Below are 18,631 nucleotides of genomic sequence, written 5' to 3' on the forward strand. Positions count from 1 at the left end.
CAACCCGCCTCACCCAATTTGGTACAGATCTGCTCTTTTTATTCCACACTGCTTCTCTCCACCACGTCACCAGATTTCTGCCGCTCTGGATCATTACACCGGATCATCGCAGCTAGCTCCTCTGTCCCGAAGCAAGCACCAGTTATCCTTGAGCTAGCCTCGAGCTAGGCCCATATACCAGCTGATTCTAGGGCTACAATACCTATTTTGCCAACTGGCCTGGACCCTTTACTGTCGACACGGAGCCCCGCCGATCCATCACGACTGGTCTGCCGAAGTAATCGCCCGATGTGGTCTCAACAGGCTATTCCGTTACGATGTCACCGAAGAACCATCTGCTATCCCCAGCCCGCTAGCTTTTCTGAACACCGTGTCCTCCGCAGGTCCTGTAGCCCCCAGTTCCACTCCTATTCCCCAGGCGCTATCATTTGTTGACTTCTGTAACCGTAAAAGCCTTGGTATCAGACATGTTAACATCAGAATCCTCCTCCCTAAGTTTGTTTTATTCACTGCTTTAGCACACTCCGCCAACCCTGGTGTCCTAGCCGTGTCTGAATCCTGGCTTAGGAAGGCCACCAAAAATTCAGAAATTTACATCCCCAACTACAACATTTTCTGCCAAGATAGAACTGCCAAAGGGGTCGGAGTTGCAATCTACTGCAGAGAAAGTCTGCAGAGTTCTGTCATACTATCCAGGTCTGTGCCCAAACAGTTCGAGCTTCTACTTTTAAAAATGCACCTTTCCAGAAACAAGTCTCTCACTGTTGCCACTTGTTGTAGACCCCCCTCAGCCCCCAGCTCTGCCCTGGACACCATATGTGAATTAATTGACCCCCATCTATCTTCAGAGTTCGTACTGTTAGGTGACCTAAACTGGGATATGCTTAACACTCCGGCCGTCCTACAATCTAACCTAGATGCCCTCAATCTCACACAGATTATCAAGGAACCTACCAGGTACAAACCTAAATCCGTAAACATGGGCACCCTCATAGATATCATCCTGACCAACCTAACCTCCAAATACACCTCTGCTGTCTTCAACCAGGATCTCAGCGATCACTGCCTCATTGCCTGTGTCCGTAATGGGTCCTCAGTCAAACGACCACCCCTCATCACTGTCAAACGCTCCCTTATGCTGCTAAACATACCCTCGTAAAACTGACTATCCTACCGATCCTTGACTTCGGCGTTGTCATTTAAAAAAATAGACTCCAACACTACTCAGCAAATTGGATGTAGTCTATCACAGTGCCATCCGTTTTGTCATCAAAGTCCCATATGCTACCCACCACTGCGACCTGTATGCTCCTGTTGGCTGGACCTCGCTTCATATTCGTTGCCAAACCCACTGGCTCCAGGCCATGTATAAGTCTTTGCTAGGTAAAGCCCCGCCTTATCTCAGCTCACTGGTCACCATAGCAACACCCGCCCATAGCACACGCTCCAGCGGGTATATTTCCCTGGTCATCCCCAAAGCCAACACTTCCTTTGGCCGCCTTTCCTTCCAGTTTTCTGCTGCCAATGACTGGAACGAATTGCAAAAATCACTGAAGCTGGAGACTTATATCTCCCTCACTAACTTTAAGCATCAGCTGTCAGAGCAGCTTACTGATCATTGCACCTGTACACAGCCCATCTGTAAATAGCCCACCCAACTACCTCATCCCCATATTGTTATTTATTTTTGCTCTTTTGCACCCCAGTATCTCTACTTGCACATCATCATCTGCACATCTATCATTCCAGTGTTAATGCCAAATTGTAATTATTTCACCTCTATGGCCTATTTATTGCCTTACCTCCCTAATCTTACTACATTTGCACACACTGTATATAGATTTTTTCTGTTGTGTTATTGACTGTACGTTTGTTTATCCCATATGTAACTCTGTTGTTTTTGTCACACTGCTTTGCTTTATCTTGGCACAGTCGCAGGTGTAAATGAGTTCTCAACTGGCCTACCTGGTGAACTAAAGGTGAAAAAAAATATATATATATATGAGCAATTGATTTGTGGAGCAGGATCCCTGTGGAGCAGGAGACTGCTCTCTCAAACCGTTTACTTTCCCTACCTCCCTGGATTTGAATGAGACATTTGTCTGAGGCTGGCTGATAGGGATGCAACCTCTGCAGTGTATAATCAACTCAATCATTAACTGTCTGAGCTCAAATATAGAAGTCTATTAATGCCTTTTCTCTGTCTCCCATGTCGTTTCATAAGGAGTCGGAACATAGGTGATTATAGGAAAATGGACTCAGACAAATGGACTCTTTTAGGAAAATGGAAAATGGACTCATCACGATAGGCATGTGGCCCAACAGCTGAGCACCATGTGCATGTCAGAGTGTTTTCACACATATCCATCAGCCTAGACTAACGTGGCAATTATGACGGAACAGCCAGTTTAAAATGAGCATGGCAACCATCTCTCTTTCTCCCTCCAAATAGCACAGTTGGAGCGCAGCACCCGCCAATGCCATCATTCTGGGAGACAGGTGAGAATATGACACTGGAGTTTCCTTCAAGAGCTCTAACCTCTTACCTGCTACAATGTTGAGGATATAATGGGAAAGGTAGCTTATTTTGACTCAGAGCGCTGAGGTAAAAATCTAACAACAACATAAACTGTGTAAACCAGACTAAACAATTTGGAAGGTATTTTGACTGGCCTCCTGGTCTAAATGATAAACAGTGTCCCACCAGATGGTGTGTTTGTGGCTGTCGGCAGGCAGAGCTGGGTTAGAGCCAGGCCTTCATTAACGCATCGTAGCACAGATCAGGAGGTTTTACACAGTCCGGTTTTAAAGCTACACTGCTGTGCCGGTCCCTGCTCTGGCAATGTGTCTGCCACCACTGCAGTGCTGGATCAGGGATTAGGGATCAGAGACAGAGACAGAGACAGAGACAGAGAGAGAGAGAGAGAGAGAGAGAGAGAGAGAGAGAGAGAGAGAGAGAGAGAGAGAGAGAGAGAGAGAGAGAGAGAGAGAAAAAGAGAGGCGATCAGGTAGGTAGGTAGGTGTGGTGTGTGTAGGATCAGAGAGGAGTCAGGGGTGAAAAGGTTAGGTGTCAAGGGTCAGGTTCCATGGAGGAGTGTGTAGGGAATACTCACTGTCCTCCGAAGAGCTGCATGCCCAGCAGGGCAAAGACAACGATGAAGAGGAAGAGGAGGAAGAGCAAGCTGATAATGGACTTCATTGAGTTGAGAAGAGACACTACCAGGTTCCTCAGGGAGTTCCAGTACCTGGGGAAGGCAGAGAGAAGAGAAAGCAGGAAGAGAGAGAAAGAGATGGAGATAGTAGTGAATGGACAAGGAGAATATAGGGAGGAAAGGATGGTGGGAGGGTTGATTGTGGTACTACCGGTAAATAGATCCACATTTTCCACTACATTGTTGTGAATCACATGATTATTGACTAATCTAGTGAGTATAAAATGATTGCAATCTAACTTTAATAGGATTATAGACTGACAGAGTGGGACAATGCTAAACATTGCTCTGAGGAAAAATTCTTCATATTGTCACCACATTTGATTCTGAATGTATGTTGATATCTTGTATGAGAAATGTGTGTTCACTCACTTGGTAAATTTGAATAACCTGAGCAGACGAAGAGCCCTCAGCACACTAATGCCATAGGATGCCCCTGGTTTGATCATAGACCACACCACCTCAAGTATACTCCCTATTATCACCTGTGGAGAAGAGGAGAGGAGAAAAGGCGAAAGAGCTACTGTAACAAAGTATCTACTACTTGCTACTCAGTAGCAAATCACTGTCACTGATTATACAGTACCAGTCAAAAGTTTGGACACACCTACTCATTCAAGGGTTTTTCTTAATTTTACAATTTTCTACATTGTAGAATAATAGTGAAGACATCAAAACCATGAAATAACACATGGAATCATGCAGTAACCAAAAAAGTGTTAAACAAATCAAAATATATTTTATATTTGAGATTTTTCAAAGTAGCCACCCTTTGCCTTGGTGCCAGCTTTGCACACTCTTGGCATTCTCTCAACCAGCATCATGAGGTAGTCACCTGGAATGCATTTCAATTAACAGCTGTGCTTTGTTAAAAGTTCATTTGTGGAATTCCTTTCCATCTTAATGCGTTTGAGCCAATTAGTTGTGTCAGTTATTCTACAATGTGGAAAATAGTAAAACAATTAAGAAAAACCCTGGAATGAGTAGGTATGTCCAAACTTTTTACTGGTACTGTATATATACACACAGTCCCTTCAGAAAGTATTCAGACTCCTCAACTTTTTTCACATTTTGGTAAGTTACAGCCTTATTCTAAAATGTTAAAGATTGCTTTTCCCCCCTATCAATCTACATACAATACCCCATAAAGACTAAGCAAAAACAATATTGAATACATTTTTGCTAATTTATTAAACATTTCAAACTGAAATATCACATTTACATAACTACTCAGACCCTTTACTCAGTACTTTGTTGAAGCACCTGTGGCAGTGATTACAGCCTTGAGTCTTCTTGGGTATGACGCTACAAGCTTTGCACACCAGTATTTGGGGAGTTTCTCTCATTCTTCTCTGCAGATCCTCTCAAGCTCTGTCAGGTTGGATGGGGAGTGTCGCTGCACAGCTATTTTCAGGTCTCACCAGATGTTCGATCGAGTTCAAGTCTGGGATCTGGCTGGGCCACTCAAAGACATTCAGAGACTTGTCCCGAAACCACTCCTGCGTTGTCTTGGCTGTGTGCTTAAGGCCGTTGTCCTGTTGGAAGGTGAACCTTCGCCCCAGTCTGAGGTCCTGAGCAATGTGGAGCAGGTTTTCATCAAGGATCTCTCTGAACTTTGCTCCGTTCATCTTTGCGTCGATCCTGACTAGTCTCCCAGTCCCTGCTGCTGAAAAACATCCACACAGCATGCTGCTGCCACCACCATGCTTCACCGTAGGGATTATGCCAGGTTCCCTTCAGAAGTGATGCTTGGCATTCAGGCCAAAGAATTCAATCTTGGTTTCATCAGATCAGAGAATCTTGTTTCTCATGGTCTGAGAGTCTTTAGGTACCTTTTGGCAAACTCCAAGCGGGCTGTCATGTGCCTTTTATAGAGGAGTGGCTTCCGTCTGGCCACTCTACCATAAAGACCTGATTGGTGGAGTGCTGCAGAGATGGTAGTCCTTCTGGAAGGTCCTCCCATCTCCACAGAGGAACACTGGAGCTCTGTCAGAGTGACCATCGGGTCCTTGGGCACCTCCCTGGACAAGGCCCTTCTCCCCTGATTGCTCAGTTTGGCCGGGACTTCCAAACTTCTTCCATTTAAGAATGATGGAGGCCACTGTGTTCTTGGGGACCTTTAATATTGCAGAAATGTTTTGGTACCCTTCCGCAGATCTGTGCCTCGTCACAATCCTGTCTCGGAGCTCTACGGACAATTCCTTCGACCTCATGGCTTGGTTTTTGATCTGACATGCACTGTCAACTGTCAACATTATATAGACAGGTGTGTGCATTTCCAAATCATGTTCAATCAATTTAATTTACCACACCCCAATCAAGGTGTAGAAACATCAAGGATAATCAATGGAAACAGGATGCACCTGAGCTCAATTTCGAGTCTCATAGCAAAGGGTCTGAATACTTATGTCAATAAGGTATGTTTTTTGTTTTCTTAATACATTTGCAATAAAAATGTAAAACCTGTTTTTAATGGGGTATTATGGGGTATTGTGTGTAGATTGCTGAGGATTTTTATATATTTAATCAATTTTAGCATAAGGCTGTAACGTAACAAAATGTGGAAAAAGTCAAGGGGTCTAAATACTTTTTAGCAGATGCTTTGATCCAAAGCAACTTACAGTCATGAGTGCATTCATTTTATGTATGGGTGGTCCGGAGAATCAAACCCACTATCCTGGCATTACAAGCACCATGCTCTACCAACTGAGCTACAGAGAACCAATCAATTCAATCAATTGATTCAATTCAACATTTAACATTAGAAACAATTCAACATTTAATGATCATATAAAAAATGTATCCAGTTGCCATATAAGTCAAGTTAAGTAAGCATCTGTATCTGAGACGGGTATTGCAAAGGCATTTATGGTGACTTACACCAAAGTCGAAGCAGTTGAAAGAGGAATGGAAGTAGTTCCTGGCTCCCAGGCCGTACATCTTCAGGCTCATCTCAGACATGAACAGACCCAGGAACACAAACTCTGCCAGGTCTGGGGTTCCAGGGGGGTGGAGAACCATCAATGACTAAATGCATCAGCTACTGATAATCATCCATTTGATTGTGAATGTGTGTGTATTTGTGCATGCGTGTGTAGGCATCTGTGTGTGTGCACGTGCCTGGTGTGCATACACACGTGTGTGTGTGACTTACAGAGGGCAGTGGTGAGCCACTCAGGCTGGTCGTAGTGGACGATGGCCACACACAGTGTGTTGAGGCCCACCAGACACAGTACTATCCAGTAGAAGCTCTGGGCTTTGACCATGCGACGGATGAAGAAACGCATTCTCCTCTCCTTGCGGCGGAAGTAGGACGAGCTCTCCAGCTTACTGCTCTTCACGCTGGCCCGGCCAAACGGAGAGCCTGGGGGGGCTAGGGGGAAGTAGGGGAGTCAGCACAGAAAGCTGTATCATGCCATACATCACGTCACATTCCCAAAAGGGATTTACTGTTCATCATTATCAAGTCATCATCGGCAAGTCTAGGGTGATTTGAACATCATATTACATGTTCTAATAGTTTTCAAAGAAAACTATTGGCATCCAGCATTAAGTCTGTATTTCTGTATCTGAAGGGGGAACAGTATAAGAGTATTGAGGCTACTTCAGGCTGTAATCGACCGCACTAGAAGCTCCATATTTAGACTCTCGCTCTACATTCCACCTGAATAAATCCAAGCTTCTTTGCTAATTGAAAGACCTTCACGGCTAAGACTAAAATGGATAAGACGCAAATGACTAAGGCAAAAATGTATCCTCAATTCTCACTTTCCACTCTGAAAATGTACATTTTTTGCATTAAAAGGTTGTATAATCTGCCTCAATGAGAGTGAAATTGGATCTTTAGTCTAGATCAGGAAACATTTAGATATAAGATTTGACTGTGTAAAGCCTGTATCCCCATGACATTCATTTAGATGTAAAACAGCCACTGGAGGTTGTCAGGAGAGGAATCCAGCCGGTTGTTTTAATGTGAATGCACTAAATAATTTCAATTATCATGGTTAGGAGCATTTCCCCCAAAGACAAGCAATAACATATTTTTTTCTGTGAAGCAAACGGAATTTCATTAATATTAAAACTCTAATTCCATTATCCTGGAGTTATTTTTCCAGCTACTATCATTTTTGTTTATAATAAGTAAATGAAATCAACCTAACCTCTAGGTGACTGTGTAAAGCCTGTATCCCCATGACACTTTTACTTTTAGGTTTGTGTGTATTATGTGTATTGTTAGATATTACGGCACTGTTGGAGCTAGAAACACAAGCATTTCACTACACCCGCAATAACATCTGCTAAACATGTGTATGTGACCAATACAATTTGATTTGATACAAAGAATCAGTAAAACAAGCAAAACCTCTGACTATGATACTGTGAGTAGAGTTTCCTTGTATAACAAGTGTTGTTAGTTGTGTTACATACCAGAGATAACAGTTAAATACATCGAGGCATTAAAAAGATGCATGAGAATAGGAAAACATTTGAATAGGCCAAAGGTCACCAGAGAGAGAATATGACACATATATCCCAATGGCCTAGATACGGTACAAGCTGTGAAAACAAGCTCAAGGACTTATCTAAAAGGTCAAGTGTTAGCCAAAGGTTGATTTAGTCAGTTAAGGTCAAATGTGAAGGTTAGGGTCAGTCAGACAGTTGACTGGTCAGTCAGATAGGAGTACAGGACGGTTGAGTCTTACCAACAGAGGACATGTCAGTGAAGTGATCCTCTCCCTCCTCAGCACCAATCAGGTCATTCTTACTCTTCTTGACCTTGCCTCGTTTCAACACTGCACACACACAGCACAGCAGAGAGGCAGGAGTAAGGATATGTACACACACATGGACATTTACATACACACATATGTATGTGCTACCACGCGCACACACCCACCATGCCCCTCCCCCATATGTGTGGGCTAATTGGATGCAATGAATAGTGGGCATCAATCAAATTTTTCATTCACCGATTCTAGCTTCCGCTTCAAGTCAGCCTTGAAATGAAAAACTGCTGTGCATGAATGTGATTGTCACATGACCATCAATGTCACAAAAGCTCTACAACCCTTCTAGAATCTAGAGTACCTCTTCAATGCTCTGCTCAGAGGCAAAATGAGCTCTGCTTATGTTCTCTATGAATGAGGATCGGAGCAACATCTTAATTCTCTGGAGAGTTATGAGTAAATGATGAAACAGAGAGAACCGATAAGGTGTTTAATAGAACGACAGACAGATTTGACAACGCTCCAACGTTTGGATCTTTACCTATAAATCTGTCCTTTCATTTCTCTCCATCCCTTCTAGCAACTGTACCTTTATTCGGTCAACAATGTTTGGCATTAGCCCAATGAAGTCACCTGCATTACATGCAGCAAGTAGCCTAGTGGTTAGAGCGGGGTTCCTGTGACCGAAGGATTGCTAGTTCAACTCCCGAAGCTGACAAGGAGAATCTGTCGATGTGCCCTTGAGGAAGGCACATAACCCCAATATGCTTAGTCACTTGATCAGATGGATGCCCTCCAATTGCGGAAACGCTATCAACGTGACGCTCGTAACTTCAATTTCCTGTTTTACTGAAAAATGGCATTTGTACAAGATATTCATCGAACGGACAGGACATCGGATTCAGGGACAACCAGAGGGGGACGGATATGTCTCTTCATCATCAAACTGGTGTTCTGACTCTAGCGATAGTCTCGACCTATTGTTCACCCGTCTTGGAATACCTGATGGTCAAATGCCAACCCTTCTACCTCCCGAGAGAGTTTTCCTCTGTTATCGTAACTGCTGTATACATTCCACCTCAGGAAAACAACAAAAAGCTGGCACTTGACAAACTGTACGAGGCTATAAACATGCAGGAAACCATGCTTTTCTTGTTGCAAGTCATTTTAATTCGGCATCACTAAAATAAGTGATGCCCAACTTCTATCAACAATTCTCCTTTGCCACTAGGGGTAATAAAGTCCTGGACCACTTTTACTCACAAGCAAGCACACGAGGCTTTCCCTCGTCCCCCTTCGGCAAATCAGATAACGACTCTATACTCCTGCTTCCCCTTTACAGACAAAAGCTCACAACAGGAGGTAAATGGGACGCGCTCCATTGAAAAATGGTTGTCCGAATAGATGGCAATGCTACAGGACTGCTTTGCTAGCGCTGACAGGAACATGTTCCGGGACTCCACCAATAGCGCCGTCGATCTAACCACCTTCGTCACCGGCTTCATCATGAAATGCATTGCCAACATCGGCCCCACAGTGAAGGTTGGATGCTTCTCCAATCAAAAGTCCTGGATTGCCTCCGAAGTGTGTCAATGATGGCGCATTGAGTGACTTCCAAATATTTAGTATACGTTTTTCAAGATGAGTGATGAGAAGAGAATTGTCCAGGCGATTGAGTATCTCACGACAGCCACATATGCCATGTCTTGAAATAGTCAGAGAGACGGATTAAATGTAAGTTTACATTGTAATCATTCTGACAGCCAACTTTTTAGGTCTGCCCACAACTTCTGGACTATATAGCATTCCCAGAAAGCATGGCTTATTGAGGCATTATTAGTTTTACACTTGAGACATGACTCTGCTATTGTGCTGTAGAATTTGTGAATATTGTCCCTTGTATGATATACAGAACCAGTCAAAGGTTTGGACACGCCTACTCATTTAAGGGTTTTTCTTTATTTTTACTATTTTCTACATTGTAGAACAATAGTGAAGACATCAAAACTATGAAATAACACATATGGAATCATGTAGTAACCGAAAAATATAGTTTATATTGAGATTATTCAAAGTCGCCACCCTTTGCCTTGATGCCAGCTTTGCACACTCTTGGCATTCTCTCAACCAGTTTCATGACGTAGTCACCTGGAACTCATTTCAATTAACAGGTGTGCAAAGTTAAAAGTTAACTTGTGGAATTCCTTTCCTTCTTAATGCGTTTCAGCAAATCAGTTGTGCTGTGACAAGGTAGGGGTGGTATACAGAAGATACCCCTATTTAGTAAAAGACCAAGTCCATATTATGGCAAGAACAGCTCAAATAAGCAAAGAGAAACGACAGTCCATCATTACTTTAAGACATGAAGGTCAGTCTATGCGGAAAATTAAAATAACTTTTAAAGTTTCTTCAAATCAAATCAAAATGTATTGGTCACATACAAGCGATTAGCAGATATTATTGCAGGGCAGAACTGAAAAAGCGTGTGCAAGCAAGGAGGCCTACAAACCTAACTCAGTTACACCAGCTCTGTCAGGAGGAATGGGCCAAAATTCACCCACCATTATGTGGAAAGCTTGTGGAAGGCTACCCAAAATGGTTGACCCAAGATAAACAATGCTACCAAATACTAATTGAGTGTATGTAAACTTCTGACCCACTGGGAATGTGATGAAAGAAATAAAAACTGAAATAAATCACTATCTCAACTATTATTCTGACATTTCACATTCTTAAAATAAAGTGGTGATCCTAACTGACCTAAGACAGGGAATTTAAATATATTTGGCTAAGGTGTATGCAAACTTCCGACATCAACTGTACATATGAGATGAGTAATGCCAGATATGTAAACATTATTAAGTGACTAAGATACCATAGAATAGTATAAATACAGTATATACATATGAGATGAGTGATGTATGATATGTAAACATTACTAAAATGACTAGTGTTCCATTCCTTAAAGTGGCCAGTGATTTCTAATCTATGCCTGTAGGCAGCAGCCTCTAATGTGCTAGTGATGGCTGTTGAACAGTCTGATGGCCTTGAGATAGAAGCTGTTTTTCAGTCTCTCGGTCCCAGCTTAAATGCACTTGTACTGACCTCACCTTCTGGATGATAGCGGGGTGAACAGGCAGTGGCTCGGGAGGTTGATGTCTTTGATGATCTTTTTGGCCTTCCTGTGACATCGGGTGCTGTAGGTGTCCTAGAGGGCGGGTAGTTTGCCCCCGGTAATGCGTTGGGCAGACCGCACCACCCTCTGGAGAGCCTTGTTGTTGCGGGAGGTGCAGTTACCGTACCAGGCGGTGATACAGCCCGAAAGGATGCTTTCAATTGTGCATCTGTAAAAGTTTGTGAGGGTTTTAGGTGACAAGCCAAATTTCTTCAGCCTCCTGAGGTTGAAGAGGCTCTGTTGCACCTTCTTCATCACATTGTCTGTGTGGGAGGTCCATTTCAGTTTGTCAGTGATGTGTACGCCAAGGAACTTGAAACGTTCCACCTTCTTCACTGCGGTCCCATTGATGTAGATAGGGGGGTGCACCCTCTGCTGTTTCCTGAACTCCACGATCATCTCCTTTGTTTTGTTGACGTTGAGTGAGATTGTTTTCCAGGCACCACACTCCCAGAGCCCTCACCTCTTCCCTGAAGGCTGTCTCGTCATCTTTGGTAATCAAGCCTACTACTGTTGTCTCGTCTGCAAACTTAATGATTGAGTTAGAGGCGTGCATGGCCATGCAGTCATGGGTGAACAGGGAGTACAGGAGGGGGCTGAGCACGTACCCTTGTGGGGCCCCAGTGTTGAGGATCAGGGGAGTGGAGGTGATGTTTCCTACCTTCACCACCTGGGGGCGGCCCGTCAGGAAGTCCAGGACCCAGTTGCACAGGGCAGGGTTCAGACCCAGGGCTTCCAGCTTGATGATGAACTTGGAGGGTACTATGGTGTTGAATGCTGATATATTGTCAATAAACAGCATTGTTACATAGGTATTCCTCTTGTCCAGATGGGAGAGGGCAGTGTGCAGAATGATGGCGATTGCATCGTCTGTGGATCTATTGGCCGGTAAGCAAATTGAAGTGGGTTTAGGATGGTAGGTAAGGTAGAGGTGACCTTGATATGAATCTCTCAAAGCATTTCATGATACCAGAGGTGAGTGCTACGGGGCGATAGTCATTAACTTCAGTTACCTTTGCCTTCTTGGATACAGGAACAATGGTGGCCATCTTGAAGCATGTAGGGACAGCAGACTGGGATAGGGAGAGATTGAATATGCCCGTAAACACACCAGCCAGCTGGTCTGCGCATGCTCTGAGGACGCTGCTTGGGATGCAGTCAAAGCCGGGAGCCTTGCGAGGGTTAACATGTTTAAATGTTTTACTCACGTCGGCCACGGAGAAGGAGAGCCCACAGTCCTTGGCAGCGGGCCGCGTCAGTGGGACTGTGTTATCCTCAAAGCATGCGAAGAATGTGTTTAGCCTGTCCGGAAGCAAGACGTCGGTCTCGGCGACGTGGCTGGTTTTCCTTTTGTAGTAGTCTGTAATTGTCTGTAGTCCCTTCCACATATGTCTCGTGTCTGAGCCGTTGAATTGAGACTCCACTTTCTCGCTATACTGACGTTTAGCTTGTTTGATTGCCTTGCGGAGTGAATAACTACACTGTTTATATTCTGTTAAATGCGATGGTTCATTTCAGTTTCACGCGAATGCTACCATCTATCCACGGTTTCTGGTTAGGGTAAGTTTTAATAGACACAGTGGGTACTACATTTCCTATACACTTCCTTATGAACTCAGTCACCGTATCCGTGTATGCGTCCAGATTATTTTCGCATTATTTTCTCAGGATATGTGGTTTCCAGTTTGCATAATGTCCGGTGAAGTTGGTTGAGGGCCGTCGAGGTTTCGGCTTGAGGTGGGATGTAAACGGCCGTGGTGATGACGGAGGAGAATTCTCATGTGAGATAATATGGTCTGCATTTAATTGACCCTCTATTCTAGGTCGGGTGAACAAAATGATTTGAGTTCCCGTATGTTCCTAGAATTACATCATGAGTCGTTAATCATGAAACAGTCGCAAACACCATCAAGCGCACAGTTAAGGAAGACCCAGAGTTACCTCTGCCGAGGATACGTTCATTAGAGTTAACTGCACCTTAGAAATTGCTTTCCAAATAAATGCGTCACAGAGTTCAAGTAACAGACATCTTAACATCAACTGTTCAGAGGAGACTGCGTGAATCAGGCCTTCATGGTCGAATTGCTGCAAAGAAACCACTACTAAAGGACACCAATATGAAGAAGAGACTTGCTTGGGCCAAGAAACACGAGCAATGAATTAGACAGGTGGAAATCTGTCCTTTGGTCTGATGAGTCCAAATTTGAGATTTTTGGTTCCAACCGCCGTATCTAGAGACTTATATTTCCCTCGCTAACTTTAAACATCAGCTATCTGAGCAGCTAACCGATCGCTGCAGCTGTACATAGTTCATCTGTAAATAGCCCACCCAATCTATCTACCTCATCCCCATATTGTTTTTATTTACTTTTCTGCTCTTTTGCACACCAGTATCTCAACTTGCACATCCTCATCTGCTCATTTATCACTCCAGTGTTAATCTGCTAAATTGTAATTACTTTGCTACTATGGCCTATTTATTGCCTACCTCCTCACACCATTTGCACACACTGTATATAGACTTTCTTTTTTTCTATTGTGTTATTGACTGTACGTTTGTTTATTCCATGTTTAACTCTGTGTTGTTTGTGTCGCACTGCTTTGCTTTATCTTGGCCAGGTCGCAGTTGTAAATGAGAACTTGTTCTCAACTGGCCTACCTGGTTAAATAATGGTGAAATTTTAAAATTAAAATAAATCTGTGTGAGACGCAGAGTAGGTGAATGGATGATCTCCTCATGTGTGGTTCCCACATGAAGCATGGAGGTGGTGGTGTGAAGGTGCTTTGCTGGTGACACTTTCTGGGATTTATTTAGAATTCAAGGCATACTTAAACAGCATGGCTACCACACCATTCTGCAGCGATACACCATCCCATCTGGTTTGCACTTAGTGGGATTATCATTTGTTTTTCAACAGGACAATGACCCTAAACACACCTCCAGGCTGTGTAAGGGCTATTTGACCAAGAAGGAGAGTAATGGAGTGCTGCATCAGATGACCTGGCCTCCAAAATCACCTGACGTCAACCCAATTGAGATGGCTTGGGATGAGTTGGACCGCAGAGTTAAGGAAAAGCAGCCAACAAGTGCTCAGCATGTGTGGGAACTCCTTCTAGACTGTTGGAAAAGCATTCCACACGAAGCTGGTTGAGAGAATGCCAAGAGTGTACAAAGCTGTCAAAGGCAAAGGGTGGCTACTTTGAAGAACCTCAAATAAATATATATTTTGATTTGTTTAACACTTTTTTGATTTGTTTAACATTACATGTTTCCATATCTGTTATTTCATAGTTTTGATGTCTTTAAACCCTTGAATGAGTATGTGTGTCCAAACTCTTGACTGGTACTGTATATATTACCACTAGTATATGACTATAGTATTTATACACTGAGTATAAAAAACCCTTCCGGCTGGCGTTAAGGCGGTGCTAGTGTCAAACGCACATTATTTTGCAAATTTGTCATGTAAAAACTGGTACACTGGCATTTTCCAGCCCTAACGTCAGGTTCGGCAATTTACCTGTCTTGTATTAGCTCGCTTGCACTCAGATGGGCGGGGTGGAAATATTACATACAGTGGGGATACACTGCCGATTTTGCAGGTTTTCCTACTTACAACGCATGTAGAGGTCTGTAATTTTTATCAGAGGTACACTTCAACTGTGAGAGACGGAATCTAAAACAAAAATCCAGAAAATCACATTGTATGAGTTTTAAGTAATTAATTTGCATTTTATTGCATGACATAAATATTTGATACATCAGAAAAGCAGAACTTAATATTTGGTACAGAAACCTTTGTTTGCAATTACAGAGATCATACGTTTCCTGTAGTTCTTGACCAGGTTTGCACACACTGCAGCAGGGATTTTGGCCCACTCCTCCATACAGACCTTCTCCAGATCCTTCAGGTTTCGGGGCTGTCGCTGGGCAATATGGACTTTCAGCTCCCTCCAAAGATTTTCTATTGGGTTCAGGTCTGGAGACTGGCTAGGCCACTCCAGGACCTTGAGATGCTTCTTACGGAGCCACTCCTTAGTTGCCCTGGCTGTGTGTTTCGGGTCGTTGTCATGCTGGAAGACCCAGCCACAACCCATCTTCAATGCTCTTACTGAGGGAAGGAGGTTGTTGGCCAAGATCTCGCGATACATGGCCCCATCCATCCTCCCCTCAATACGGTGCAGTCGTCCTGTTCCCTTTGCAGAAAAGCATCCCCAAAGAATGATGTTTCCACCTCCATGCTTCACGGATGGGATGGTGTTCTTGGGGTTGTACTCATCCTTCTTCTTCCTCCAAACACGGCGAGTGGAGTTTAGACCAAAAAGCTCTATTTTTGTCTCATCAGACCACATGACCTTCTCCCATTCCTCCTCTGGATCATCCAGATGGTCATTGGCAAACTTCAGACGGGCCTGGACATGCGCTGGCTTGAGCAGGGGGACCTTGCGTGCGCTGCAGGATTTTAATCCATGACGGCGTAGTGTGTTACTAATGGTTTTCTTTGAGACTGTGGTCCCAGCTCTCTTCAGGTCATTGACCAGGTCCTGCCGTGTAGTTCTGGGCTGATCCCTCACCTTCCTCATGATCATTGATGCCCCACGAGGTGAGATCTTGCATGGAGCCCCAGACCGAGGGTGATTGACCGTCATCTTGAACTTCTTCCTTTTTCTAATAATTGCGCCAACAGTTGTTGCCTTCTCACCAAGCCGCTTGCCTATTGTCCTGTAGCCCATCCCAGCCTTGTGCAGGTCTACAACTTTATCCCTGATGTCCTTACACAGCTCTCTGGTCTTGGCCATTGTGGAGAGGTTGAAGTCTGTTTGATTGAGTGTGTGGACAGGTGTCTTTTATAAAGGTAACGAATTCAAACAGGTGCAGTTAATACAGGTAATGAGTGGAGAACAGGAGGGCTTCTTAAAGAAAAACTAACAGGTCTGTGAGAGCCGGAATTCTTACTGGTTGGTGGGTGATCAAATACTTATGTCATGCAATAAAATGCAAATTAATTACTTACAAAAATCTTACAATGTGATTTTCTGGATTTTTGTTTTAGATTCCGTCTCTCACAGTTGAAGTGTACCTATGATAAAAATTACAGACCTCTACATGCTTTGTAAGTAGGAAAACCTGCAAAATCGGCAGTGTATCAAATACTTGTTCTCTCCACTGTATCTACTTCATATACTCCAGTATTCCTGCACATTGTAAAAACATTTAAAACGTTTCTTATTTCTCATATTTTCTTTATTATATAAATGTTTATTTTTATGAATTATACTATTTTGACATTGATTACTGCACTGTTGTGTAGATCTTGCAAGTTGAGCATTTCACTGTACTTGTACATGTGACAATAGAACTTGAACCTGCCATTCAATATCCCTTGGCCACGTCGACATTTTCAGCTTTAACAATATTATTCAGTGGCATAATATTCTGCATGTAATTAAGTTATTAAACAAAGGAATTTGTCGACAAAAGACGTAGACAAGCCATCAGTTCTGTCATCTAACCTGAGAAATGTGTTTGAGTGTGTGTGTAGATTCGTGCTTGTGTGTTTGTGTGTGTGCATATGTATCGTACAGCCCTAATCCAATCAAGTCATCTCTCTAAATCCCCTAATTAACCCTGGCTCCCACACCAGACCTAATTGGCTGAGAGTATGGACATAACACAACATGGGGCTGCAGGGGGCTGGGGGGAGTAACAGCTGGGACATGACTGCACTCCAGATGGAGCAGGAAGAACCGTCCACGTCGGAGAGAAGAGGAAAGAGAAAGAGAAGAGAGAGGAGGGGGAGTGAGAGAGAAGGGGAGAGGGAGAAAGAAGAGGGAAGAAGGAGAGAAGAGAGAGAGCTGAAGAGAGAGATGGGGGGTAGTGATAGAGAACAAGAAGAGAACCGCCCACAACAGAGAAGAGGAAAAAAGAAGAGAGGGCAAGAAGAGTGGAGTGAAGGGGAATACATAGATGGAAAGTTTAAGAAATAAAGGACAGAAATAGAGGGAGAGAAAGACCGAATAGAGAGAGAGAAAAGACTGACAAACAAGATATAGTGCAGGGACACCAGAATGAGACAAGCATCTCATTACAGCAGTCTCCCTGGATCTTAGTAATCACTCACTGATACTCTATCACATTGTAATAGTGTATTAATCCCTATACCCCAGGTGAAAGAGAACCAGACCACGTTCATGGTACCCTGAATATGGCATGAATCGAATTGAGCGATTTATATACCACAGAATGACATGGTGCAACATAGTCTGAATCTGAAAATGGGCGAGGCTAATTCATGAGAATGGTGAATAGTATCTAACTGTGCCTGTTTTACCATAAGGTACCATGGTAGTCCAGTAGGGTACCATGGTAAAGGCCACAGTGTGGACCTCTAGCCCGCTTTTCACCTGGGAGGTTATGTTTCCTCTTGTACCACGCACCGTCCAGAGGGGACTTCTCCTCCGCATTCTCATCCTCCTCCTCCAGCAGCACCTCCTCTGGAACAGGAGAGGACAGGGTTATATACCACGACACACGCACACATACTCACGAACGCTCATGCACACACACACACACCCACACAAACTGTACACTCTTAGAAAAAAGGGTTCCAAAAGGGTTTTTCTGCTGTCCCCATGAGAGAACCCTTTTTGGTTCCAGATACAACCCTTCTGGGTTTTTCTTTGGAAGAGGTTCTACATGGAACCAAAAATAGTTCTACCTGGAACAACAGGGTTTTACCTGGAACCAAAAATGGTTCTTCAAAGGGTTTTACTATGGCGACAGTCAAATAAGCCTTTTAGGTTCTAGGTAGCGCCCTTTTTTCTAAGACTGTACATACCCATGTACAGTGCATACACATCACCATCATTTAAAGTAACAACACACACATGCCTTGCAAAAGTATTCAGACCCCTTGGATTCCTTCACATTTTTTGTGTTACAAAGTGGGATTAAAATGGTAGTCCCATAGGGTGGCGCACAATTGTCCCAGCGTCATCCAGGTTAGGGGAGAGTTTGGCCAGGGGAGTCTTTACTTGGCTCATTGCCTTCTAGCGACTACTCGTAGCGGGCCGGGTGCCTGTAGGCTGACCTCGGTCGGCAGTTGAATGTTGTTTCCTCCGAAACATTGGTGCAGCTGGTTTCCGGGTTAAGCGGGCGGGTGTTAAAAAGCGAAGTTTGGCTGGTTTGGCGCATGACTCGACCTTCGCCTCCGGAGCCCGTTGGGGAGTTGCAGCGATGAGACAAGATCGAAATTGGGGAGAAGAAGGGGGCTTTTTTTATTTTATTTTTTAAATAATCATAAATAAATGTGTAACTAAAAGAAGCATAAGTATTCAGCCCCTTAGTTTAGTCAAGACTAAATTAGTTTAGGAGTAAAATTTGGTTTAACATATCATCTAAAACTGTCTTGACTAAAATGTCACTCAAAATACACTAAAACCCTGTTTTCGCTTTGTCATTATGGGGTATTTTATGTAGATTGATGAGGGAAATGTTTTAATCCATTTTAGAATAA

At 43.6% G+C, this 18,631-nt stretch overlaps 1 protein-coding gene across 1 annotated transcript in view; it reads right to left on the bottom strand.

Annotated features, from left to right (window-relative positions):
* LOC120025510 (voltage-dependent N-type calcium channel subunit alpha-1B-like) overlaps window positions 1-18,631 on the bottom strand; it is a 207,616-nt gene that overhangs the window by 69,428 nt on the left and 119,557 nt on the right. Inside the window, exons 9-14 of the mRNA XM_038970078.1 lie at window positions 17,553-17,609; window positions 7,916-8,005; window positions 6,367-6,585; window positions 6,093-6,205; window positions 3,585-3,697; window positions 3,114-3,245 (exon numbers count right to left, since the gene is read on the bottom strand). Of these exons, the coding sequence (XP_038826006.1) occupies window positions 3,114-3,245; window positions 3,585-3,697; window positions 6,093-6,205; window positions 6,367-6,585; window positions 7,916-8,005; window positions 17,553-17,609 (724 nt within the window). The remainder of the gene's footprint in view (window positions 1-3,113; window positions 3,246-3,584; window positions 3,698-6,092; window positions 6,206-6,366; window positions 6,586-7,915; window positions 8,006-17,552; window positions 17,610-18,631) is intronic.

This window comes from Salvelinus namaycush, chromosome 31 (assembly GCF_016432855.1).
Source record: "Salvelinus namaycush isolate Seneca chromosome 31, SaNama_1.0, whole genome shotgun sequence".
Lineage (NCBI taxonomy): Eukaryota > Metazoa > Chordata > Actinopteri > Salmoniformes > Salmonidae > Salvelinus > Salvelinus namaycush.